At 35.8% G+C, this 27,675-nt stretch overlaps 2 protein-coding genes across 6 annotated transcripts in view; one reads left to right on the top strand and one right to left on the bottom strand.

Moving 5' to 3' along the window:
- Positions 1 to 4,464, top strand: part of LOC126815292 (centromere protein F) — a 118,931-nt gene extending 114,467 nt beyond the window's left edge. For all 4 annotated transcript variants that reach the window (XM_056099506.1, XM_050540858.2, XM_056099504.1 and 1 more), the window contains one exon: positions 483 to 4,464. In XM_056099506.1, coding sequence (XP_055955481.1) covers positions 483 to 587 — 105 coding nt within the window. In that variant the 3' untranslated portion in view covers positions 588 to 4,464. The remainder of the gene's footprint in view (positions 1 to 482) is intronic.
- Positions 4,465 to 6,120: 1,656 nt separating this feature from the next.
- LOC126815480 (annulin) lies at positions 6,121 to 26,013 on the bottom strand. 2 transcript variants are annotated; one of them, XM_050541150.2, is made up of 16 exons: positions 25,570 to 26,013; positions 24,874 to 25,195; positions 20,500 to 20,724; positions 19,191 to 19,448; positions 17,421 to 17,539; positions 16,479 to 16,586; positions 15,428 to 15,602; positions 13,704 to 13,842; positions 12,814 to 12,917; positions 12,434 to 12,596; positions 11,900 to 11,979; positions 11,186 to 11,268; positions 9,951 to 10,149; positions 8,894 to 9,054; positions 8,060 to 8,196; positions 6,121 to 7,354 (listed from the first exon to the last, which is right to left on the bottom strand). In XM_050541150.2, the coding sequence occupies exons 2-16, from the start codon at positions 25,001 to 25,003 to the stop codon at positions 7,213 to 7,215; spliced, it is 2,223 nt and encodes a 740-aa protein (XP_050397107.1). In that variant the 5' UTR covers positions 25,004 to 25,195; positions 25,570 to 26,013; the 3' UTR covers positions 6,121 to 7,212. The 2 variants fall into 2 exon arrangements, with proteins under 2 accessions (XP_050397107.1, XP_050397106.1); XM_050541149.2 differs by having other exon boundaries at positions 24,874 to 25,132.
- Between the last annotated feature and the right edge of the window lie 1,662 nt (positions 26,014 to 27,675).

The following is a 27,675-nucleotide window of genomic DNA, read 5'->3' as shown; positions in this document are numbered from 1 at the left end:
GCTACAATAAAACAATTGACCACATTCTCCCTGAATGTTTATCAGCCCATACACTGGGTTCCTAGATGTCTAATTGGAACTTTATTTCAATAATTGTGCGTAGGGATCCTTAGCTGTGGGAGGTTTGACCCCAAGAAAATCCACGAGGTTGGACAGGGAATACTACTCCTTGTCACATACAAGTGTAGGATTGAAACCTTGCCACTTGACACAATGACAGACGTTATGATCTAAAGCACACGTGTTAGTAGACCATTCTCCCCCCCCCCCCACAAATTATCTACCAGCCACACCAGTTTCAAATGGATGGATAACCCTTCTTAATCTAGACAAAGACTGCTCTGTTTCCCCTGTAACAATCTTAAAATGTTCGCTGAACTATGAGAAATAATTTTACTGCTCTGTTTCCCCTGTAACAATCTTAAAATGTTCGCTGAACTATGAGAAATAATTTTACTGGATTTGAAATTATTTTATTTCAGTCAAATAAGTCATATTCAGCTCCAGTTCAACCTCTTTACAGATCAACAGGAAGTATATATAGTCGTGGAAACCACTCATTACCCCCTCATTCACAACCTCATTAAAAATATCATAGCATGATTTTATTTATTATCATATTTATATATCACTATATATACCACCATGAACTATATTATGTAAATTAATTCTTAGAAAATCACACAAAAAAATCTTGTAATGAGAAAAAACGTGAACAGATTATATCCGACCTTCATCTGCATTAAATCATTCATGCAGCTCATCAATCAACATTTATTTTAGTTAAATAAGATCTTTATTTTAGTTAAATAAGATCATCATTTTAGTTAAATAAGATCATTATTTTAGTTATGTATTAATATGACACTTCCAGACATTACTGCCAAATATAGGTTATTTTCATGATTGCTTAATATCATTTATATAATGGTGGAATTTGTAGAAAATATTACCTGGAACAGGGTAAGGCCCTCATTTCAAAATTTTACCTGTTTAACACTTTACACCTCTTTCGGTTAGACATGTAGATCATCCTTAAATAAAATCATTGATCTTATTTGTTCCATTGTTTTAAGGAATTAAAACTTGATTTTCCAACATTTGAATTGATTGACAGGTAGAACTGTTAGCATGTCATTTTCACATCCAAGTTGGCATTAACTGATGGAATAGCCCAAATGAAAACCACGTTTTGGCTGACATTTCACTGGAGTGTTTTGGTCAAGATTTAAAAATGGCTTTACATTGTATGGTATACTGTTGCTAACAAGGGATTGAAAAAGATTTATAAACTTCATGAAAAAAATAGGATTGAAATTTAATTTATTAAAAATAATTCTGAAATTGAAAATGTATGATAAAGGTTGAAATAGGGTTGAAATTCATTTTATTAAAAAAAAAAAATTATAAAAACTAAATTCGAATGAATTTAAAGCTGTATTGTGAATGTATATAATAAAATATAAAATAGGTTAAAATATATAATACACGTGTATGTATATAATAAGATATATTCTTAGGTTTTGTCATTCTATGTTAATCAATTTGGGAGTTCCTTAGGCATTTTATATCTGCTTCTCAATACATATATAAAGGTTGTATGAGGGATTTCTATCATAAAATGCCAAATTTTTAAGCAGCAAATATGTACATGAGGTTAAACAAATATAATATAGAATATCATTGAGAATGAACATTTTTGTTACAGTAAGCATATTATATGGACTAAACTTAAGCAAATGTTTATTTACTAGCGTTAAGCATGTTATATTTTCTATTGATTCCTTATGATTAAACATATCCATTTATCCACACAAAAATTTTTTTTTGAAAAGAAAGCTGTAAAAAAAAAAGGCAAGCAAACTTTTGAAAAATAATAACTAAAAAATTTATTCAGAAAATTGTCTTTATTAAAAGTAGCGGTTTAATAAAAACAGTTTTGTGAGGGAAAAAAAAAAAAAAAAAGAGTAAACATTTACTGGAAATGACCATTTGTTGTACAAACATGTCTCAGTTGAAAGTATTGATTCATTGAATTTTTAATTTCATCTTATAGAAAAAGATTTTCACAAAATTGGTTTAATAAAAAGTAGCGGTTTTATTAAAACATTTTTGTCAGAAAAATATCGGTAATAATATGTAAATGCAAGAGTATTGTCTGTAAAACAAAAACAAACAAAAAAATACTAAAAGAATACAAGGATATTATTTTCATAGAAAAGTTCCAATTTAAAAGTAACGGTATAATTGAAACATTTCTATGAAAAATCTTCCAAAGAAAAAAAAAAAAAAAAAATTGAAACAGCTCAAAAATATATATTATTAAATTAAAATAATGAAATTTTATACTTTGAGAGAATTGTGTTATTTAAAAGTTTAATTTATACAATTCTGTGAAAAAATCTTACACAGGAGATAATATGATGAGCTAGAAGAAATTTCGAAGAAAAAAAATAAATAAAAACAACATAAAAATATGTATTTAAATTTATTAATTTAAAAATAAGGAAAATTTTGTACTTTCAGAGAATTGTATTAATTAACAGTAGCGGGTTAATTAATACAGTTTTGTGATTAAAATTTGACTAAAAATATATATGAAGTCTTACATTTGTAAAATATAGAAAAAAAAAATGTTTTCTTTTTTCTATAATTAAGTGTTGGCAGCTGAATTATATTATTTTTTATAAGATATTTAAAAAATAATTATTTCAAGGCATTATATAAGAAAATGGAATGTAACAATTTGTATTTTGATGCTGTTGTATTAAGCTTAATATTATTGTGTGGAAATTTGAATGTTGCTACCTCTATATCAAATTTATTATTGAGAAGCATAAAAAAATAATAAAATTTAAAAAGGGTTTATAACAAAGTTATGTTTATACAATCTTTGATCTGTAAATTTTGTGCATGTTGGTAATCTTTTAGTTGCGTTTCATTTGTCATTTATTAAGCATCTTATGGTTGTAGCATAAATTTTCAAAGAAAATTATCAATAAAAAGATATATATTTTTTTGAGGTGTGTGAGCAGTTGGAATTTTTTACCAACTAATAAAGGAGCATAACTATTACCGTCATTGAATTAGACCACTATTAAAATTAGATGTTGCATTAACATTTATTAAAATAATTATTTCATTAAAAATCTATTTTGTGTTGTTAAGAAAAAAAATAGAAAAAAAATGATAACAGTATATCATATAAAGTAAATGCCAAAGGCCTAAATGAAAACTTAATTAAACCTACTTTAAGAATGCAGCCATTTCACATTGACAAGGAGTTAAAATGTGTTACTACAAATTTTAGCATTTGGCTAATGAATGGTCTGGTCTGTGTGGTTAAAAGTTCGTAAAATATATTTTCTGATGCAGGCGGTTCTGTATATTTGGAAATAAAATCCTAGAACAAATTTCAGATCTTGGCTAATGAAAGGTCTGTATTCTTAAAAGTTTTTAATGAATAAAGCCCTAGAACACTTCAGAAATTAAACCCAGGAAATATTTTCTACAAATTCAGACAGTATAATATTTTGTATGTAATTATGATTTAAATGCATTTAACTTCAGTTATGTATCAGCAATATTTATTTTTTAATTGTAAATTATATAAATTTTATTGATTTAAATTAATAAAAAGTGTTGTTATTATGCAATGCATGTTTTATTCAATATTCAAGATTCAAATGGTGCTAATTTTTCTGTAATTATAGATTTCCTTTTATGACTAATAAATGTACATACGACCATTTTCTTTTGTGGGATTTTCTATTAGAATTATCTACATTGACAAAATGGAATGAACTCACTTGAATTTGAATTTAATTTTGTTTGTAAATAGAAATTAGGACTAAAAGGAATTAAAATATGAGAGAGTATTCAGAGTATTTATATGTTATATTTATAAAGTTTAGATGAATAGTTAATAGAAATTTCCTTTATTCTATTTTCATATATTATATTTATTCATAGTTAAATACATAGCATTACCCTACCAATAAACACAAATAATAAATATATTCAAATAAGGGAGACAACTCCTTGTTAATGGCTTTGTCAATTTTTTTTATTAAAGAAAAAACAAATAAATTTATAATTTCCTGTGATATTATCATTCATTTATAGATAATTCTCATCAATCATTTCATCAATCCCAATTAAAGGGGGTAATCAAATAAACAGCTGGAATCACTGACCACCATACTACTCAAGAAGAAAAAACATAATTTCTTTAATCCAGAAATATATAATCCCAGACAAGAGCAAATACTGGGTTGAATGAGATTAAATTTGACTTAATGTTTTTCATTAACAAATCTTCTGTCACCTAATTATGTTATGTGATGTGATTGAAACCCGATTTTTTTTTTGTGCCAGCATTCATCATAATATTAATATTAATATATTTGTATTTTTGTTTTTGTAATCAATATTTAACGATTATTAAAACTTTGTGATAATCTCTTCATGGCTGTTTTTCATTTATTCAGAAGATCAGATGAGGAGGCTCAGTACTCATTCCAGGTCAGATCCTGATATTGGACAAGGACAGTAACATATATCCAGGTGCACGGGTGTCCTAGACACCGTGCTACCCTAAATAACAGAATTAAAAAATCGCCACTTATATTGTTTCAATGAACCTTGTAAATTGGAGTTTTGTGTTGGTTGGGGGTGATGGTAAAATTTATTGTTACATACCGGTAATTCAAAGTTTGATTCAGTATACTGTAGTACAGTTAGGTTGTAGCCTTATCTGATATAGTTGAGCGTTATATTTAGCTCCAGATATAGTATTATGCCACAAATCACCGATGGTGGCTGAATGATATCCCGGGGATGAAGAGAGAAGGCGTCTGCTCGAGAAGATCAGGGACCCCAACGAAGTGAATGTTCTCGTGTATTGTGTGAACTAGCTTTATTTAACGTCCGCTTCCACCGAGGTGATATCGCAGACAGTTCTCGTGTGATTTGGGGTCTTTTTTTTATACACACACGTCTGGACCTCCTGAACGCTCTATCGACCAAAGTTATCCTTCGATCTGTATAACATTTATATACATTATTTAGATCGGCACAACGAAGAAACCTATTGAATTTCAACAGTTCCCGTTAATAACCTCTAGACTTATGGCCCTTGTTTCACTTTGATGAACCTTGTGAAATTTCACTTTGAAGAACCTTTTGAAATCTCTAACAACTAAAGTTCATCGCCCGATCTGTATAAAACTTATATGCATTATATAGATAAGTAAAACGAAGAAGCCTTTTAAATTTCAGCAATTTCCGATAGTTATGGTTCATGTTTCACTTTGTTGAATCACTTGTGAACGCTCTAACGACAAATGTTATCATTCGATCTGTGTTAGATTTATATGCTTTATTTAGATTAGTAAAACGAAGACGCTTATTGAATTTCAGCAATTTCAGTTAATAATTGCTACAGTTATGGCCCTTGTTTAACCCCGTCGAACCTTGTGAACGCTCAAACGACAAGAGTTATTATTCTATCTGTGAATTAATATGTGACAACCCTTGTCGGCTTTCGGACGATTTAGTTTCTAGAACCTTTTCAGTGATGAATTCACGCCGTTTTTGATTAATTGGTAAGATTGCCACGCCCTAAATTTGTGCATCGTCAACAGATTGACTTAAAGTGTAAGTATGTGACAACCCTTGTCGGCTTTCGGACTATTTAGTTTCTAGAATCTTTTCTGTGATAAATTTACGCCGTTTTTGATTGATTGGTAAGATTGCCACACCCCAAATTTGTGCATCGTCAACTGACTGACTTAAAGTCAACACATTTTTAAAGCTGGAGAATACTAAAATGTCATTATAACATAATCTGTTAATTTGGATGGGGGTCGTCTTTAAGATTATCCCAGGTCAACTGCAATTTCAATATCCTTAAACACCAATAAGGATTCTCCAATACATGAAGCCCGCTGCACCAGATCAAATGATAGTACAATAGATAAAATAACGGAATATTTATGGGATTGAATGGGATAATATGTATTATCAAACCTGCTGTGTAAAATATACCCAATAGAATTTCATTGACATTATAGTCTTTGTCAACAAGGTTCAGCCGTTCAGAATAAGAAACCATACATAAACAACAAGAAACAATTTATTATCAGTATAAAAAAGACAGGGCAAGATAAAAATATAATATAAAATGATGAATTAGAGCGCTGGATGTTAAAACTACACCATTTGTTAAACACAACAATATATATATATATACAAAATAACTAGCCGTAATATTAATGACGACATTATATTTTACACACAATTGGTACATCTTTTGGAGGAATCGTACGTTCACGCCCAGGGAAGTATTGGCTGTCAGTACATGTGAGCAATGACCGGTGGACCGGGGCCTCTGGGTAAAAGATAATGAGCGACTGGGCTAAATAAGAATACTGCAGAAAAACAGTCTTAAACATACATTTTGCAAGAGCTAAATCTGTCTATTGCAGGTCTTTCTTTAGGCCTGAAATGTTATCTAAATTTTTAACTAGACATTAATTAACTTATCCAGACCATAATCAACTCTAGATGGCATCGCTAGCCTGCGATCTTAAGTGGATTGTGAGACGATATACTGCATAACTTTCCTTCTCGATTTAACGATTAAATGGATAATCGAGTCTATGCTGTTTATCGTACTGACTTTAGTAATGATGACCGAGGCTAGGCAGAAATTTCATTCGCTTAGTTCTGGGTTCATAGCGGATCAATTTGAATGAAATTTTGAGCAAATTGCCTTTACGTTATCTAGTTTTTAACTATTATAGTGAGATCTGCCAACTCGTTATCGATTCTCCCATAATGTAATTAATTAAAACTAGATGAAGGTTACCCGGGACAGTTTTAAGATCAAGTCCGCTACTGCTCAGAAGGAGATTTAAGCACACAACAGTACCATGCAATTTAAAACAATTGCGAATATAATGCTTTTAATAAATGCCGTAAAATTGTAAATTTAATATGAGTTTAAAATAATAATATCCATATAAAGTTATTATGCATACTGGGAAAGCGAATTCCTTACCACAAGTGTTGGCTATAGTGGTATTAATTGAGTTAGTAACCTGGTTAAGAATAACGGTATTGTATATCAGAACTAGATTATTTTAAATGTTTTAATTTATACCACTGAGGTGACGTTTATAAGAAGGATCTTCAGATAGATGAGAGAATTTAGTTAACAACATTTACAACTTGAGTAGTATTTATATCTAGTAACTGGTCTGAGTTAAATATTACAACGAGTTCCCTCTCACCAAGAGTACTGGGAGTCATCTCAAACTTGGTAACAAAAGTCTGTTTTGGTTTTACGCTCCTAGAATTTAAAACAATATATATTATTGCAAAGTATAAATTATGAATATTATTACAATAAGACCACCTACTACGAGCAAAAGGAATTTTATCCAAGACTTCACTAGAACCACAAAGGAAATGTTCCATCAATTAACAGTTCAAGTTACAAATCAACGTTTTGGGTAACACTGATTCCTCAGATGATCATGATCAGAAGTTAGACCAGCTTTCTATGTAGACCATTCTCAAATTTAATAACCCTGGTACAATTCCCCAGACTCAATCTGGTTAAAACACAGATCCTATTTCGTTTCGTTTTTATAGTTCAAAATTTCGTTTTACTTGTTTTTACTACACTTGGATCTGGAAGAGTTGTTATTTAACTCATGTTCTGAATGGTGTCAGGGATAAGCCAATAAAACGGTCTGTTACGACGAGCTTTAGGCGTGTTTTGCACGGAACTGTGGGTAATCCACTAGTAACATCAATGCTGATTGGTTAATCAAATGTCTGACGTCATAGTTCATAAGTCGGTCTTTTGACCCCTGACGTGACCCATGGCTATAACTTGTCAGATCTTCATGTAGTGTAGGACATCGAAAGTATAAAAAAAACGAAACGAAATATAGATCTGTTTTTTAATCAGATTGCCCCAGACTTCAATCATGAAGGGATTACCACATCAGTATTTAGATGTAAAGATAATTTATTTCAGAAAACATACCTTTGTGGATATTTGTGTCTCTTCAGTAGATGCGGTCCTTCAACTTCCAAGTAACAATTAGTTAAAGTGTCAGCCAGAGGGTTAGTAAATGATACTTCTACGTCATATGATTTCTTCACTTTGAGTTCATCGGGAATCTAGAATACATACAATATATTGCGTTTATTTGCAATGAATTCGTCAGAAATTATCGATACAAGTCATGTTTAGGAATTGTCAAGGGAGGCAAATGTCTAAAATATGGACTAAGATAGTAATTATTTCCCTTTATTTCATGATGGATGTAGTGCGAGTTATAAATAGACAATATTTCCCTTAATTTTTTTCTCCCCTCTTCCTGCATTTTGTGGTTGGCTTTTTGATCTAGAATTGGAGAAAAGGGATCAAATTTGCAATTTCATAGCAGTTTTGGGTAATACTGATGATATTACAGCGGAGGGATAGGGGGTGTAAAGTGTCTTTCTGCAGAGAATCATTGTGTCCGAAGTGAGATGTTCACCCCAGTCAACTTCAAATCCCCGTAGCAAAAAATCTAAACGGTCAACCCCCTACAAAATTATGATGAGGAGATTGCCAAATGTGGTCCCCATTGTGCCTATAAAGATAGGAACCAACGGAATGTTGAGCAAAGAGCTACAGCCTGTGATGTTACAGCCATTTAACATTGAAGTCAATGGGCAAATAATTGCTAGTCTGAGTCCATATGGGCAATATTGTGCAAAGGATTATTAGTAGAATTCCTATCTCAACTCTACTATAGATAGAGAAAACTTATATTAATAATACCCGCCAATACTTCAGATTCAGACACCTTATCATAGGATATAAACATACCTTTAATGTTAAATCTGGTTTACACAATCTGAAATCTCCCTGGGTTGTAAATATTTGTTCTGTGTCTTGTACTTTAGCCATTGCCGTCAATTTTAACATACACATATCTTTTAACTTGGACGAATAATCCTTGTAATTAACCTTCATTCTTTGTTCCGTTGCTGAAATAACAAACAAGGTTTACAGTTTCAGTACATTTCCTGTATATGTTGCCATGACAAATAACTAGATGTAAAACGATCAACACAATACGTCAGTCATTGTGAGACTAGCATTTTATTTATATGGTATTGTGTACAATGCTAGGGACAGTGGCCTTCTGTATTTCCAATTCCAGGTGTTCTTTGACGTGTCCGTAGGTCGTTAACTCCCATTTCATTTTTTTAACGTGCACAACAAAAAGTGCTTGTCAGCCCACAGGACTGGTGTGGACGAGGTTAAAAATCTCATAAGTTCTTATCGACCAATGCCGGGATTCTAGTCGAGACTCCGGTGTTCTACCGCTAGACTACGACTGTTCCTATTTAAATAACAAGTGCGGGTGTGCTATATAAACTAGGAACCATGTACTCCGTTATTTTGGAATTGTGCCGTCAAATAAAAAATCGAAGTCCATCAATTCGATCGTAATTTCTAAGAATTGTACTCGAATTGGCGAAGCCTTATGTTGCTGCTTTATGAAATGAAATGTGGTTTAATGTCCTACTGTTCTGCTCCGACTGGGCTAATGAAGACGGGCTTGCGCCATACAGTGTGCTATGGGTGAAAGTTTGTCAGGACAGCGGCGCCACGGTCTACTTTTATATCGAATTTCAACTGCCAAGAGATCTTTATGTGCACGTCAATGTGTATACAGGACTTCGGTTTTTCGTCCTATTCGGACGACTGGACAGGTGTCCTTGCCAGGCACCCCACCTTGCACCACTGACAAGTGGGAAACCACTCCGGATAATCCCGATGAACCTACTTTATGAAGAGCGTCGCCCAAGAAGTAAAACAAGAATTGTATGCAATCAATTCCTACATTATTATTGTATTTCATTTGTAATGTACTAACCTCGGCCTCCTTGTACGAACATCTGAAATGTATCTGTTCGCACTTTGTCGGCAGATACTCCGGTATAATACATAGTTCTAGCTCCGAGTCGTCCATGTATATAACGTTCTTCAGTGCCTGTATTGGTGATCTTCAGTATAACATCAAAGCTTTCACCAACAAACACATCATCTTGTTCTACTAGTTCAAACTCCATATCCTGTAAAATTAATTGAAAGGCGTTTAGCCTTGAATTTATTGCGGTAATGGAAACTATGACTGAACATGGGTTCGAATTTAGGTGTGTTATCAAAGGCTTATTTCCTTTATCCACTTTCGTTCAGTCATGAAATCAGCACAATCGCCAACCGTTCTCTATTAATGCAGCATTATAATTTCAAATATTTCAGTCCCTTTTTAAAGGCCAATTAAAGAATGAAAAATGAAATGCAACCGGGTTTAACTTCGTACTTTACTGAACCAGACAGGTTAATGGAGATGTGCAGTGAGGAACACATCACTCGGACAAGGGTATTTATCATACTCTTCCTCGAATTCTAAATTGTCAGACGCCTTTCCTTGCCAGGAGAGAGAGAGAGAGAGAGAAATGGAGTTTAACGTCCACTCGACACAAACTAGGTCATTTCGGGACTAACATATTGTTTAATTTTATTTCAATAATTCGCTTGCGCATAGGGGTCTTTAGCAGTGGGAGGAAACCGGAGGACCCGGAGAAAACCCACGAGGTTGGACAGGCAATCCTTGCCAGGAGATAGTTGAGTAATTTTGTCACCGAGTCCAGTTGCGTAGTTTCGATTTCCTGCTCTAACGTGACAAGCAGTCGGGTCGCCTGTCCAACCTCATGGGTTTTCTCCGGGTCCTCCGATTTCCCCCCACTGCTAAAGACCCCTATGCGCAGCCTTTGCACTGCTAAAGACCCCTACGCACAGGCAAATTATTGAAATAAAATTGAACAATGTGTTAGTCCAGGAAAGACCTAGTTTGTGTCTAGAGTAGGTTAAACTCCATTTCTCTCTATCTTTGCAGGACCCCGTGCTGTACAAATGGCAAGAGGGAACCAGACCGGAAAGAATGGAGAACATTTCTCGACCAACCCCTTGTTAGTGAGCCAACGCTCTACTCATCGAGTCACAGCCTTTATAAGTTTATTTTGTGGCATCTTTATCCCCACACCTGAACATTTATTATTAACATTCTAATCTATATAATTAACAATGTCAGAAACACTCAATTACCGAAGCACCTATTACATAGATATCATGCCTACTGGAACCGGTTTGATTAGCTCTCAGCACAGCTGTTCTTTCTTCTTGGGTTCCTGAAAAATAAACAGATAACAATCCATGTCAATTTCAACCGCAATAACATGGACAATAATCCCGAATCAGTTTTTACAGCTTCTGCGAATCACTTAGAACAGTGTTATTCGAATCATGGCAAAATATTTTCTTTCGGCTTTTGACAGGATTTTTATACGGAATGAAATGAAATAGGGTTTAACGTCCTACTGTTCTGCTCTGATTATTGGGCTAATGAAGACGGACACACGCCATACAGTGCGCTATGAGGGAAATTGTGCTCGGGCAGCGGCAATATGACCTACTTTTATATCGAATTCCAACTGGCCAGGGATCTTTTGCGTGCACGCCAATGTATACACGGGACCTCGGTTTTTCGTCCCATTCGAGCGACTAGACAACTGTACTTGCCAGGTCCTCCGTTCTGCACTACTGACAAGGGGAGACCACGTCGGAAAATCCCGATGAACTTTCTCGGCCAATGCAAGGATCGAACACGCGACCTGATCATTATACGACGAAGGTCTATCTTTACCAATAGTACTGCAGTATTACTTTGGTTTTACGTCCGCTTCAACACAGGGTTATATCGCAAAAAGTAAACCGTTTAAAAGTTTAATAAAAGAATGTTTAATAAGTGAGCATGTTTACCTTCAGGATATTTGTATTCTGTTGTAATATCTTCTCTCTCATCACGTAATGGTAATTTGGTACTAATATTTAAACCAATACTGAATAAATAAAAACAATACTTATATGTTTAGTATAGGTATTTATATCAACCCTGAATAAGTAATATAAAATGAAATGAAATGGGATTTAACGCCCTACTGTTCTGCTCCAACTGGGCTAATGAAGACGGGCACACGCCGTACAGTGTGCTATGAGGGAAATTTTGCCCGGACAGCGGCGTTAAGGCCTACTCTTATATCGAATTCCAAAAACCAAGGGATATTTTACGTGTACGCGAATGAGTATACGGGACCTCGGTTTTTGGTACCATCCGAATGACTATATACAGCTGCCCCCGTCCTGCACCACTGACAAGGGGGAACCACGCTGAAAAATCCCAATGAACTTTTCCGTCCAACACCGGGAGCGAACTTGCGACCTGAATAAATAATAATAATACTTTGACATTGGTCTTTCTATGGATATTGATCTGTGAATTGCTATACCACTCACCTTTTCTGTTCTACGTGATAAGTTGCCATAGATCCATCAGGCTTGGTCACCCAATAGACCTTATCAGCATTTACCTCAGCAAATATAAATGGTCCATCGTAGGGAAGGCCCAATTCGCCATCTTTAATGGCAGTCATGGAAGCCGGACCACAACAATAAACTCCTGAAAAGATTAAATAATATTAGAATTATGGTGATACTCAACCATGTTTTAGTGGTTTCGCAACATTTATTACCATTTCCTACAATAAACCTTCCCAGAACCTCAAGCTAAAATAGAAATCTGAATTAAACCCATTCCGAAATCGAAAAATGTTCGCTGAGTAATTGTAGTAAAATTAAGAATTATGGAAGTTATCATTTTATTTTCGTCTAGCTACCATCACTTGTTTCTTGTGGCGTGGCATCTGCAGCTTGCCATCCCCCATAACCTGCTGGTAAATCAGGTCTGGACATCCATACTTCATTCCACACGTGGAAATTCCTGAAATAATTGTAACATGCCAACTTTAATAGATGACACGCATTAATTACTTGCACATTTATCTTTTTATAAAGCATTGAGCGATCAAACCAAATTATCCACTGTTCTGCTTAATTTGAGCTGAAAATGTTTACTATCACACTTAGGCAAGGTATTGTATTGATGTAATGTTTTGATTGGTAGTTTGAAATACGTTGGCACAAAGTTAATTAGACGGCAGAATCTTATAGGGTTAGAACACACAATTCAAAATGTCTTTAACACTCAAACTTTATGAATACATGAAAATATTTCAGTATCATCAAAGAACACGATCTCATTTAGCTTCACAAGAAAATATGATATATCCACCAATAATACATTCTACAGTAGATATCGCTTGTGTGATAAATTTCATTATCAGGAGATATCACTTTTACATGAATTTGATTGGTCAATCAAAAAGGAGCTACTTTTTTTATTTTCAAAGAAGAGTTCATTATTTTTTTATTAAAAGTAACTTCTTTCTTATTAAAAAGGAACTATTTTTATTTAATTGGCCTTGATCGAAACACTGGGTCAATATAAAGGACTTTGCAATGGTTGAATTGATGTCAAAAAATGATGTATCACTAAGCCGTAATGTAATCAGGTTCAGTAAAAGTGAAATCTATAGCAAAGAATTATATTTATTTATTTGTGCATGTAACAAGGGATTGAGTGATAAATAAAATCAAAAAAGACATGTAGGGAATTCTCTATATATTAACACACTGGCACGCATGGATTAAAACAATATATATTTACCAAACAGAATCGACATTTCGTTTTTCTTCTATAAAGCCATCAGAGTTAAAATAGATGTCGATAGAAACACTGCCATCTGTATCGTGAGCAGACGAAAAGTTGGTGACAGATCTGGCTGGAATACCCAGAGCTCGACAAACTGTAACGGAAATAAAGATGAACAAAATATTTACATCTTAAAACTAAGGAAAGCTTTATATTACGAACGGTGTTTGGACATCCGCTACTTCCAAAACGGGGGGGGGGGGGTAGATGGTCGAATGGTTAGCACGTGCGCGCTGTATCATAAGGCCTGTCATTGAGTTAACTGGTGTGGTTTCGAATCCCCGGTTGTACGTGACAAGGAGTAGGGTCGTCTGTCCAACCTTGTGGGTTTTCTCCGGGTCCTCCGGTTTCCTCAAGTGGACATTAAACCCCATCTCTCTCTCTCTCTCTCTCTCTCTCTCTCTCTCTCTGTCTCTCTCTGTGTCTCTCTCTCTCCAAAACAGAGATATATGGTCAAACTTTGAACACTGTTGTAGATAAATCATTACTAGAAAATGTTCTAGAATTTTAAAATATTTGGTGTAGACGCTATATATTTCTAAAAACGCGTATGCCAGCTAGTTACCACATGCCAAATATATTTTAAAATACCCGACGTAACTAAAAACACTAGATTTAATGTAAAATAATCATGTTACAGTGGGATATAAATAGTTTTCTGTTTATTATAATAGATTTATATACAACATATCATGATGTAAAGGCCAATAAAATCCCCAAGCTTTCTAGATTTGTTTGAGGTTTAGCTCAACGATTCGAATTAGATCAGTGATGGCAAAGTTACTTTATTCCTAGTATATATATTTACACTTGTTTTCTATTTAACGAGGGGGGGGGGGTAGGCAATGTGGCTCTCGACTAGAATATTCCGGGTTCGGATCCTGGTGTGGCCGGAGAAGCACATTGGGAATTGATTTTGCAATCCCGGTTCTCATTTTGTCAAGGTCGGCTCTTACTAGACTGACAAAGAAAGTGTACATGCCTCGCCTTTCGAATCAAACAACCGAGGTTCACCCGTGTCCGATTGACGTGCGCGTAAAAGACAAATGAAAACGCCGCTTTCATGGAAACACTAGATGATCTGATTTGTTGGATCCCTGCATTGGCCGAGAAAGTTCATCCAGATTTTCCGGAGTGGTTTCCCCTTGTCAGTAATGCAAGTCGGAGGGCCTGACAAGGACAGCTGTCTAGTCCTTCGGATGGGAAGAAAACCGAGGTCCCGTGTACACATTGGCGTGCACATAAAAGATCCCCCGACAGTTGGATTTCGATATAAGAGTAGGCCGTAGTCCTACTGTCCGGGCAAAATGTCCCTCATATAGCACACTGTATTGGGTATGCCCGTCTTCATTAGCCCCAGTAGGAGCAGAACAGTAGGACGTTAAACCCCATTTCATTTATTTCATTTTGTAAATTGTTGATCTATCTACAAGACACTTGACATGGATTTACACCGGCTTTGTATTGCTGAAGCTGAAGCTGTTAAATAAACGGTAACCAAAACCTACGTGGTCATCCCCTGCTAAAATACTAAGTGTGCAGTTGAATATTAAAAATTTTAATGGTCTTAGTTATATATGTTGAGTCTTACCACTTTTTTAAAGATCTTATTTATAAATTTCTTACCGGTTGTTGAGTCTTCCCACTTTTTTTAAAGATCATATTTATAAATTACTTACTTGTTGTTAAGACACCAGAAAAGACCCAACATTGTCCGAATTTAACTGGCATTTTAGTTCTGTAAAATTCTTCCAGTATAGGAGCACTGCCAGTCCAGGATAAAGGTGGTTTGCCCCCTTTATAATCTCCAGACCAATTACCAACCAATACGCCACCATCATCGGGAGCATTTACCTGTAATTGTTAATAACCATTCAGAAAAAAGGCGCTAAAGTTAACGGTTATATTGTCGTGGCTTCCAGTCTATGGATAACATTGTTGTTCTTGACATTGACCATCTTCAATATAGAAGGCTTGATCTCGTCTTGTTGTAAAACTTGCGGTCGTTGCTTCAGGAACATGGACATAGACTGGATCAAAGCAGTCTAACTCAAATCCCGGTGGAGTTTCTCATAATCGAGATGCACCTGACGATCCTCCTATCATGTTCTAATCACGTGAGCTTTTGGCGTCAGCAACGAAGGAAAAATACAGAATACATAGTTGTATTTGATGTAATAATTTTGTATACTAGTAGCCGATTACATATGCAAGTACGATGACGCAATTGTTCATCCTTTACATACTATCCATGTTATTTTATATAAGTTAGTAGCTTCATGCGGAACAGTTTGTGTCGGATTAAAGTATATGGCTGGACAGGTTGAAGCCTAGGGTCTTAAGATCTAGGTGCGTCCGGCCAAGATGTATATATTTGACATTTTCATAAGCCTTTCTTACACGCACTGTAATCTTAAACATCCTTCTTCATCCTTGGTTGATTAAAAACACATTTTCGTCTTCTGCTAGTCATAGAGGTCGGGGATAGGGGGGAGGGGCCTCATAAGTTGTATAGCCCAGGGCTTCTCTTCATCTAAATCCGCACTGGGAACAGTGCGTTTTCGTGTCGCACTGTAAAGTGTCTTTATTCCCCAAGTACGCCGTAAGTATACCTGGTTGATGTTAATCTTTGGGTTGGCACTAATCACATTTTGATAAAACGATCCGAATTGCACTCTGAATCGGCTTTTTATTTTACAATTACTTCAATTTTGAAAACAGATAGCTTACCAAAGCAGTTAATTTTCTAATAATGCTAACTGCATTGCCTCGAACGGTCCAATTTAACCCAGCTATATCCAATAATAATAAAGAGCATTCCAAAACATGATCTTCAAACTAAAAATATAAATCAGAAATGAGGATTCTTAATGCTTGTTTTCCAAAATTAGCTGATACAAGCATTAGCTTACAAAACAGTCCTGTCGCCATATGGATCCAGCTTTTGAAATACAAGCCAAATTATCGCTTCATTTGGATTATGAGATGTGAAGGAGGATGGGTGTATTTACTCGATTATCTTATTTTGGGATAAGTTTATGTCGTGCATGAGGATTGGTGTATTTTCTCGCTCCGGATAAAATTTTGGGATTAGTGGATGTCGTGCAAGAGAAGGGATGTATTTGCTCGTCCCGGAACAATATTTAAGATAAGTGGATGTTTTGCAAGAGGAAGGGTGTACTTACTCGTTCTGGACCAAAACTTAAAATTAGTGGAAGGCTGTATTTACTCGTCTCGGACCAGGTTGTAGGCTCAGTGGATGTCGTGAAAGGGGAAAGGGGTATTTGCTCGCTCCGGGCCAAGTTTTGGGATTAGTGGATGTCGTGAAAGAGGAAGGGTATAATTACTCGTTCCGGACCAAGGCTTAAAATTAGTGGAAGGGTGTATTGACTCGCTCTGGGCCAAGTTTTGGGATTAGTGGATGTTGTGAAAGTGGAAGCGTGTACTGGCTCGTTCCGGGCCATAAGTTTTGGGATTAGTGGATGTCCTGAAAGAGAAAAGGTATATTTACTCTTTCTGTATCCGTAGATATTAAACCAGAATGCTTTCTGAAAGTGCAAAGACATCCACCCAAACCTATCCATCTACATATTTTACATTCATATTAAATCAATAGACTTTAATGAATAGCAAATATAATAAGTCTCAAAATTCGATTAATCATGTATATACCTGTCCAAAGTTCCATGGTTTAGGAGCTATGTTGTTATGGGTACCAGCGTAGATTCTTCCAGTCTCATTTAACACATATTCTTTTAGAGCTTCACTATCCTCATTATAGACTTGGTCATCTGTAAAACAATAGATTATACTTAGCATGAATGAATTTGGATTTTTGTGCCAGACGATATTGCGCCGTTTACTCTGGGAGACTGTTCGAACGCGAAGTCGCGTTAGGCCAACGCACAGAGTGAAACTATACTGATTCACAATATAGGTAATTTTTCTACAAGCAAATACATGCGGCCTTCGGATAACCCTTTCCAAAACTAATATGACCACCCCCTAAGTTACGATAATGTTATTATCGTTATGGCCAGATATATACAAAGAAACGACATCAATTGAATGGGAATAGTCACAATGAAGTACCATTAAATTAAACACGATATAGATCAGGAACTTCATGTGACATCAACAATAAAAACGGCCTCACGGGCTTTGTCGATTCATCAAAGTAATACCCGAACTTGACTCTCTATTGAACTTGGAGTCAGTGAAGCGTTATTTAAGATTGGGTGGTAAGCTCTGTATACTCTCGGATACTAGATACTTCTTTATTTTGTTAACTCTATGGAGCTTGAAATAAGACGCCGAACAAACATATTTGATTTGGGAACTGAAGGACATAGATGAATCTAGAACAATGTCCCTGGTTTCTGGAGATGAAGCAAGTGTTCCATGTTGAAGGTTAAAAGATAGTATTGGACATTTACAAAGTATTGTTTCAATTACACCCCTCCATTTCTTCATGGTTTAGTTATCCATAACAGAATCACCTAAAACAAAGTTGGTGGATTGTTGATAGAAGTTGGCTGGGGGGGGGGGAGGTGGTATGTCTCTGAAATCACCTATCTTGGCACATTGTTGTCTGTTTTTTGAAATGCTCTATACCATCCTAAAACTCTGAAGAGTTTGAAGAAGATGTTCGACACCAAGAGCGCGATGACAGTCGATAAGTCAAGGATTATCGCAAAATACATTTTCTAATCTTCAATAGTTTATTTCATTATTTATTTTTATTAAAACTGTCTATGTAATATAACAATGACAAATTGTAAGCCCTTTGTTAGCTTGTTCGATTCCGTGTGTTTTGACAGTTGATACAGTGCACATTCTTCTATTAGTTTTGAACGATAGCTGAGGTTACTGACAGTCCTGTGCTTATTCACGCTGGTCTCCGTGTAATGCTCCCGCTCCCTTAACCCGCGAACTCCTTAAATGTTGAAAGAGCCCCCAACTAATGCTACATAAAACATTTAAAGTTTGGTAGATTGGAATCCCCTCCTCTAACCGTTCGGCCACTGGTCATCATTGTTACATTCCGGTGGTAGAAGTCATGATTGTTTTCTTCCACAAAGTTTGATATTGGTACTTCATACTTAGTTAGTTATTTTCCACCCCATTGCGAACGTATTCCTGACCATTCTCGCATTCCCGATGCAGTCGTTGTTATTAGGGCTCCTGAATGACAAACTGATTAAAAAGGTAGGAGTTTAATAATAGGTTTACCTTTACACCAAGGATAAACACTATAGTTGTCTATACGTACGTTTACTTGCCTACGATGTCACCCATGGTGGAGGTGGACGTAAAACTCTAGGAACGAACGAATGAACGTACGGTTATACCAAGGCTTAAACACTAGATTATACATGGATTGTCTATACGTACCTTTACATCAAGGGGTAGACACAATATAAACATATTCTCTGTACGTACCTTTACACCAAGGGTTAAATAGAATATAAATAGGTTCTTTATGTGTATATCGATAAATAGCTGTCGATTGGTCGGCTTTCTTTACGACATCTATCTTAAATGCCCATTTAGCTACGTAACAATTTGGTGGAGTGAAAATGGTGACACGAAGGGTATTCCTGTCTTGTTCGGCTACTTTAGCGCCCCATTGTTTAGGCAAATCAACATCAGATAGAACAAATTCAATATGTGTCTGTTTACTTGGCAGTGGTTCTTTTCCTGTAAACAGAAAACATAGAAAACTGAGCCTAATGAACTAGTGCTATGATGTTTCCGTTTTATAATTATTTAAGCCATTACAAGTTGTCATTCCAACTCGGCAATACTATATACCGGAAAACAACCGGAAAACATCGAAAAACACCATGTTATACTGAATACCGGAAAACACCGGAAAACACACTAAATACCTGAAAACACCAGGCTCCGGGTTACCTATTTAGGGTGTTTCCGGTATTTAATGTGTTTTCCGGTATTTAGTGTTTTTCCGGTGTTTTCCGGTATTCAGTATAACATGGTGTTTTCCGGTAGTTTACCGGTAGTTTTCCGGTTGTTTTCCGGTGTTTTTCGTTGTTTTCCAGTATATAGTATAGCCCTTCCAACTGAGAACGAAGTAAAACAAGTTTAGAACAATCATTCTTATTTGAACTGGATACGTTCACTACGCTGCCATCCTGACGATGTCTATCTTTTAGTCGTTGATCATTTTTAGGACCCCGTCTTGGATTAACAAAGGGAGAGAGCACCATTAAAATATTTTAGTTGAAATTTACGGTGGCACTATATTAGTTTATATTTATGGGTTACACAGAAAACGGCCTTAAACCAAAATTTGGATAGTTATCACGACCATGCCCTTTATTTAAACTAGACAAAATTTGATCAAAATGGCCACAAACAATATATTATTTAGAGCAAATGTTTGGCCTTTTAGGTCAATTTGAACATTTACCGTTTTGGTTTATGGACGGTTTGACCATATCATGTTTATATCGTCAAAGGATACCAAATGTTGCGCATTTTTCAATTCATATCTTTGTAAATTTAACCATTTTTGTATTTTGGTTCTTTTTAATGATTCACGATATTTTGTACTTTACAAAATCCCATAAATGACGACCAGAAATGTGAATGCCCTCATTCAGTCAGTGGAGTAACAAGGACTTAGCTAAGACGGGGACTAAAAACTTAATCTCTCACTTACAATCGCGTTTCTGGATACTTGGGATACAAATATTTTTCTGGCTCAAAACGGCGGTGATTGACTTACCTGCCTGAAAGACTAGGCGAAGGTCATCTTCATTTTTATCATAAGGTCTGTTAAATGTTAGTGTGATATCAAACGGTTGTCCACGTCTTACAACCAACTGTGGAGTACGTCCTTGATCTGGCTGAGTAATATCAAACTCACTGGTATGATGATTTGGTGTGTTTTCTTTTATATTAAAAGTAACACTCTCTACTCTTAATGCTTCTTTGTTTCTTGTGGTAGGTTCTGAAAACCAAACAGTCGAAATATAAGCATAAACAGAATACTTACCACTTTATATGGTGTCCCACAAGATGGTGTTTTGATCTTGTTTATTTGTAATTCAAATTTTAAAATAGAACCGTGGATCTTGTTGTTCTTGTAATTCTTAAAAGAAGCCCATCCTATAGGCTTCACCAAGTCAAGTGCAATCGACATGAAACATGGGATGTGTGTTCCTTGGACGACTGTGCAGGAGTGGGTTTAAGGTCCACTCGACACAAACTAGGTAATTTCGGAACTAACAAATGATGCAATTTTATTATAATAATTCGCTTGCACGTAGAGGTATTTAACAATAATTGGAACCGGAATAGCCGTTAATTATATAACTTTGTGCTTCGACAGTATATATTAAAGTAATCGCCTATTAGAAATGACATTCAAATTATCTGGGTTTCCGGGGAGGAATTTGGTTAACTTTTTCACGCCTATTTACGTTATATACTACAAAACTTATTCTATGCGATGCAATCTCTGATATGAATATTACATAATTCATCATCATCAGCTCATTATCAGTATTAAAGGACAATATTGGTGTTAGTCATTATCACATACGTGATAGAACTGGTTAAACACATTCCAAATATAATTTTAACACAGAGATCATTGCTACGATAGCTGAGTAATACAGGTTTCCTGAATCGGAAGTGACGAGGGATAACAGATACACGGCCGAATTTCTGCTCATTAATAATAACTTCAAAGACCAAAAGTTGTTATATGGGACTGTAAGAGGATATCTGACAATTCAATAAAGTAATTGAATGTCATTAGATAAGAGAACAAGAGAAAAATAGAAATAGTCCGTACATTCCCTTGTTTTTATTCATTCTATACCTTATTAGTGAACAGGCCGTGTATCTGTTATCACTGGTCACTTCAGTCAGTTATATAGAGGGATAACTCGTGTTTTCCTTTGACGTTCGTCACTTCCGATTCATGACACCTGTATTACTCATCTATCGTAGGAATGATCTCTGTGTTAAAATTATATTTGGAATGTGTTTAACTAGTTCTATCACATATGTGATAATGACTGACACCAATATTGTCCTTCAATAGTAATCTACTAATATGTAACGCAATACTTATCATGGTTTAAAGGGGCCATCCCGATTTTAACAAAGTCTCAGAAATAAAAGTCCGCGTACATATGAAATTTAAGCGCCAAATATAGAGGAATGGTATTTATACATCAATTTCTGCTCAAATTATTCAGTCGTTTGGATGTGACCGTCAAAACCGCTTATCCCAACAAGTAACCCTTTTAAGATTTCGGAGTAACTTTTTCGTTGGATGACCTGATAATCTATTGCCGTTCCTTAGAGGTCTATACAGTGCATGACCCACGTGCTGTATTTGGTAACGAAAGGTAAATTTCACCTACACGTTATTTTTATAAAATAAAGTCTGGTTTTATCCGGACACTATAAAATACAGCTTGGAACACCGGTCTTCATTTCCAGATGAAGACTGGCGGTTTTAAGTTGTTTGAAAACGTATCACGTATATTGAGTTAGTTGCTCGGCCCTAAGGTAGAGGAATTTAAGGGCTTTTAACACAAAATTAAGCAGTTTTATTCTCCAAAATATAATCGAGAATGGCTCTTTAATTAAAACGATGAATTAAATCTTTAATTAAAAGTTTATTTCATAATATGAATTTGGCTCCCGTACCAATAATGTTACCGCCTAAAAGGAGCTAATAATGACTCCATAAATCGACCTATAAGGAGATAAACGGCAACTCGTTTTTATCGTTCGGCCAATTTTTGACCTTATCATATGAAAATAAAGGTCATCTTTCCAAAATATGCATATCTTATGGGATGATGCGCATGTTTTAAGCTAGGTTATCCATAATATCTTAAAATATTTCTTTCTTTTTGTGGAGTTATCTCGACTGTCCCTGGACCTATGTTTCTTTAGGGTTAGGGTTAGGTTCATGTAAACTAACTCTAACAAAAGCCCCGTGTTGGTCTTTATGTCCCCCATGATGGAGGTCATAGTCATACATTAAGCGAACGGTAAAAATGGGTTGCCGTTTACCCTTTTATATACCGTTTCCTTTCGTTATTATCCCCTTGTAAACTAATATTGGATCGGGTGCATTTGGAAGGTTGGATGGATGAATAGTGCGATTAAGATCATAATGTCTGTTATAGATTCAAGTGACGTGGTTTCGTCCACGCCTGTCCAACCTCGTGAGTTTTCTCCGGGTCCCACGGCTGACTCCCACTGCTGAAGACCCCTACGCGCAAGGGGATTATTGAAATGAAACTGAATCATATCCAAAAATAACATAGTATGTGTCGAGAGGAAGTTAAACTCAATTTTTCTCTCTCCCTCTCAATACATTATAGTCCTGTTTCGGAGCATTCAAAAAATAGACAAAACCAAAACATGACAGTTATCATTAGCCCGGAACGAGGCAACGTTTAGTTCACTGGGGTACTGCGTAGTAAAAGTGACCTATAATCGATTTCATTCAAAAGGCGACCTCACATTGCATTGTTATACACCCTCAGGTGAATAACCTTAAAGAAATATTTTGTTTGGCTTTAGTATCTTGGCTTAACCTCTTTCATTATAAACATTCAGTTGCAAATCATCAAATACTTTAGTTAATTACCAGTCGATCGTAATTCATTCATGCAAACATCAACATTTTACTGCGAGACATCAAATACTCCAGTTAAATGATCAGTTGATTGTAATTCATTATGCAAACCACAACATTTTACTGTGAGTCATCAAATACCCCGGTTAAATAATCACTCGATTGTAATTCTTTATGTAAACCAGAACACTTTACTGCGAGTCATCAAATACTCCAGTTAAATGATCTGTCGATCGCCATTCATTTTACCACGAGTCATCAAATACTACAGTTAAATAGTCAGTCGATTGTAATTCATTCCTGCAGCATTTCAATAATCAGTGTTAGGAAATTCATTCAGGTGAACATAGTTTGTAATTCATCCTCATAAACAGCAATGGCATAACAATCAATAGGTGAAATTTGCAAATTGGAATCCATTTATTTGAACGTCAACATTTTAATAAACTATGGTTAATTCGTAATTCGTTTTTGTGAGCATAAGCAGTACAATACGTAAATGGTTGCAATTCATTTATACAATTGCCGACAGAGATACCAAAAATCATCCATACAAACACCAGGGGTTTAATAATTAATGAAAGATGAACCCCCACGAATCTTACAAACCTACTTGCGATAGAAATATGGTTTCTAACCATTAATATGTATTCTCGTATCTACGTCCCTCGAGGGTATAACTTTACGACCCCTTTAGTTTACGAGGAATTCGTATTTTGACACAGCAAGGTTTTTCCATACCCGGGGGTATAGACACCTTTAGCGCAAACACATGGATAGTTATAATTTCGATCTTATTTTACTACATTTTGTTAAAATGCATAAATGAAGAAAAAAAGGTAAAATAATGAAATATATTTAAATAGACATTATCCAAGAGCTAAATCTATCTATTGCAGGTCTTTCTTTATGCCTGAAATGTTATCTAAATTATTAATTAGACATTAATTAACCTATCCAGACCATAATCATCTCTAGATGGCATCGCTAGCCTGCGATCTTAAGTGGATTATGAGCCTATTTACTGCATAACTTTCCTTCACGATTTAACGATTAAATGGATAATCGAGACTGTGCTGTTTATCGTAGCCTACTGACTTTAGTAATGGTGATGGAGGCTAGGCGGAAATTTCAATCGCTTAGTTCTCGGTTCGTAGTGGACCAATTTGAATAAAATTTTCAGCAAATTGCCTATACATTATTTAGTTTTTAACTATTATAGTGAGAACTGCCAACTCGTTATCGAATCTCCCATAATGTATCTTTAATGATGGTACCAAATAAATGTTGTAACAGACATAGTTTTAATGTTGTCGCTGATATTTTAGCAAAAAATGTAAATTTGAAAAACGGGAGAGCATAATTAATTAACGGGCAATATAGGCTAGAGCCTAGAGGAAAGTTTTACACCTGAGCACGGGAGCGACGGACACCATCCCATGTCCCACCCTACTATGCCCTGGAATCGTTTGAAAATGAAATAAGACCTACCCAGTACACGTGTTCCATACGTAGCTATATAGTTAGCACGTCGAGCAGGTGCAAGACCAACGTGGTTTCTATGATAGACTTCCCTGGTAATAGTATCACCAACAATGGGTTTACTTCTTCGTTGTCCCATCTTCTATGGAACTTAACTATAAATCTTCGTACAATCCAATCCAAACCAACTCGTCTATGTTATTTTTCTCACGCCACGAAAGCTTGGTTAATCAGATATACTAGTATCCGAAACTGTTTCCAAACATCACTGAAAAATGGATTCCTTGTTAGAATAATTGTTTAGCTTATCCTGCAAGTGGTGCCATATATCCTGAAAATCAAACAATATTTCCAAAACACACCGATAAATACACAGTTTAAACTGGTAGTTCTATATTATACAGCACAACGTTTGTATCAAAATGTTCTGCTAAAAAGAGGTTTTCACCTGGTTATTCCAGTTCTAGTCGCTCGTCTACATGCATCGCTATTACACATAGAACATGTTATAAATAAACACAGTCATTAAAATCTTAATTACAAGGTCTTTAAAGTTTTTAAGTTTATTCCTTCACTTACAGCACCGCACATCTACACTAAATATCACAATATACTAATTCAACCTAGATACTACACATTTCTTTCACAAAATCTACAACTTGGCTCAGACTCTAAATATATTTACAGTAATATATATACATATACCTTTATGCCGTGTACTTCTTCAGGTGCATGAAACATAATTCCTCTCTGCGAGAAATGGCTATTAGGCCATTACTAAAAATTCTTCGCTTCAAGACCGTACTGAACTGTGTGTATTTTGAGTATTCTTGCTAAGCATAAAACAGGGAATTGTTTTATTGTCGTCCTTTAACTAGGTCTGTCGAGAATTTCAGCACAAATGTGATAGCAAGAATATCCAACAGTGATGTTATGGGGATCACATTAAAAATATAAAACCTTTACGCTGGGTTTAAGAAAATTTATTCAGAGGACTGTTCGAAGTCAGTGAAGCGTTAAGTCAAACCTTCAACGCATTTACCCAATTTCACCGTATCCGTCATGCATGAGCTACAGAAAACATACAAGAACAGTATTGGTATAGTATATATTATAATACGTATATAAGTCCAACTATTTCTTATCCTAACTGTATCATGTTACACTATCAACAGCGTCGAAGCGCAAAAATATTTAGGCCGCTTGTGCTAATATCCTGATTCATAACTATTTATATACATGTATTCCATTTCCAAACTGTATTGCCAAACCATTTGTAGACAAATATGCACAAAATTTAATGCAAGAATTAGATACAAAATGGCTTATTTTTTTGTTGTGTGTGACCTTTTGTGTTCGTTAGACTTCCGTTCGTTTTAAAGGTTAGTATTCTATACTAGACCAGAAAATGTATGAACGGGCACATTATAACTTGGTTTATTTATTGCAAATTCAGCTTAAAATGAAATGAAATACCATGCTTTTCTCTTCAACTGTGGGCTAATGAAGACGGGCATACAGCATACAGTGTTATGAGGGAAATTTTCCCGGAGTTCGGCGCTACGGCCCACTGCAAAAGGTTCGTGCAAACTAATATGTACACTGGACTGTGCTTTTTCGTCCCATCCGCACGAATATACACTGTCTCTTGCAAGGCACTTTGTTCTGTACCACACAGTGTTATAAGGACAATTTTGCCCGACTGTGGCGCTACGGCCTACTCTTATTTCAAATTTCAACTGCAAAGGGTTCTTTTACGTGCAAACCAATGTGTACACGGGACTGTGGTTTTTCGCCCCATCCGCACGGCTATACAATGTCTCTTGCAAGGCCCTCTGTTCTGTATCATACAGTATTATAAGGGCAATTTTGCCCGGGCTGTGGCCTAGTCATATTTCCAATTTCAACTGCAAAGGATTCTTTTACGTGCAAGCCAATGTGTACACGGGACTGTGGTTTTTCGTTCCATCCGCACGACTCTACACATCCCCTTGCAAGACACTCTGTTCTGCACCACTGACAACGGTGACTCACGCCGGGAAATTCCGTTAAACTTTCTTGGCCAACACCGCGATCGAACAGGTCTTACTCACTGAGTCAACGCGGCTCCAATTTCAGCTTAAAACCTCGTAGCTAGTCTAATTGGGTTTAAAAATTAAGTGTCGTTCGAACCAGTCTCCGTCTTCATTAGCCCGGTATAGGAGCAGAACAGTAGGACGTTAAACCCCATTTCATTTCATTTCATTTCATTTCATTTCTAACCAGTCTTATTTATTACGGGAGCGTATAGGGGTCATGCAAAATTTTGTAGAAGACCTCGAGATCCTGCGATCCTGTGATACTTTCTCGAGATCTATATTTAATGTTCTCGAAATCCCCTAATAATTTTCTCGAGAATCTCCCATCCTGTGTTAACGATCACGAGAATTCGAGTTAATGTTCTCGGGATCTTGCCATCCCGTGTAAATTTCCTCGAGATCTCGGGTATTTTTATGTGTACACGTAGTTTCTCAGCGCCCCACAACCTGTCGTTTCGGAGTTTACCCCCCCCCCCCCCACCACACACACACTTTCCCGAAATCCTTAATAGCACGATAGAGCCTACAGTTTAGTGCAAGGCATTGGGGATTGGGGCCATGAGAGGACGGCCCCTGCCGCTTCTAGCTTCTAGCGCACCTTATCGTTCGGGAGTTATCCCCCTTATCCGAAAAAACTTGTTAACGCAATAGAGGCTACTGTTTTTCTTTTTTAAATGTGGTGGAAGCACTGGGACCTTTCGATTTTCAGTACTCCGCAAACTTTGTCCTTATT

This window comes from Patella vulgata, chromosome 3 (assembly GCF_932274485.2).
Source record: "Patella vulgata chromosome 3, xgPatVulg1.2, whole genome shotgun sequence".
Lineage (NCBI taxonomy): Eukaryota > Metazoa > Mollusca > Gastropoda > Patellidae > Patella > Patella vulgata.
This window is presented reverse-complemented; position numbering and strand designations above follow the sequence as displayed.

Bases quoted from the DNA above. Each gene is read 5' to 3' on its own strand.
- LOC126815480 (XM_050541150.2), bottom strand. From the start codon at position 25,003: ATGGGACAACGAAGAAGTAAACCCATTGTTGGTGATACTATTACCAGG. The intron at 12,597-12,813 runs GTAGCTAGACGA...TAATCTTTTCAG, and splicing joins GCCACAAGAAACAAGTGATG to GAGTTTATTGTTGTGGTCCG. The intron at 7,355-8,059 runs GTATGTTTTCTG...TTTAAATTCTAG, and splicing joins AGACACAAATATCCACAAAG to GAGCGTAAAACCAAAACAGA.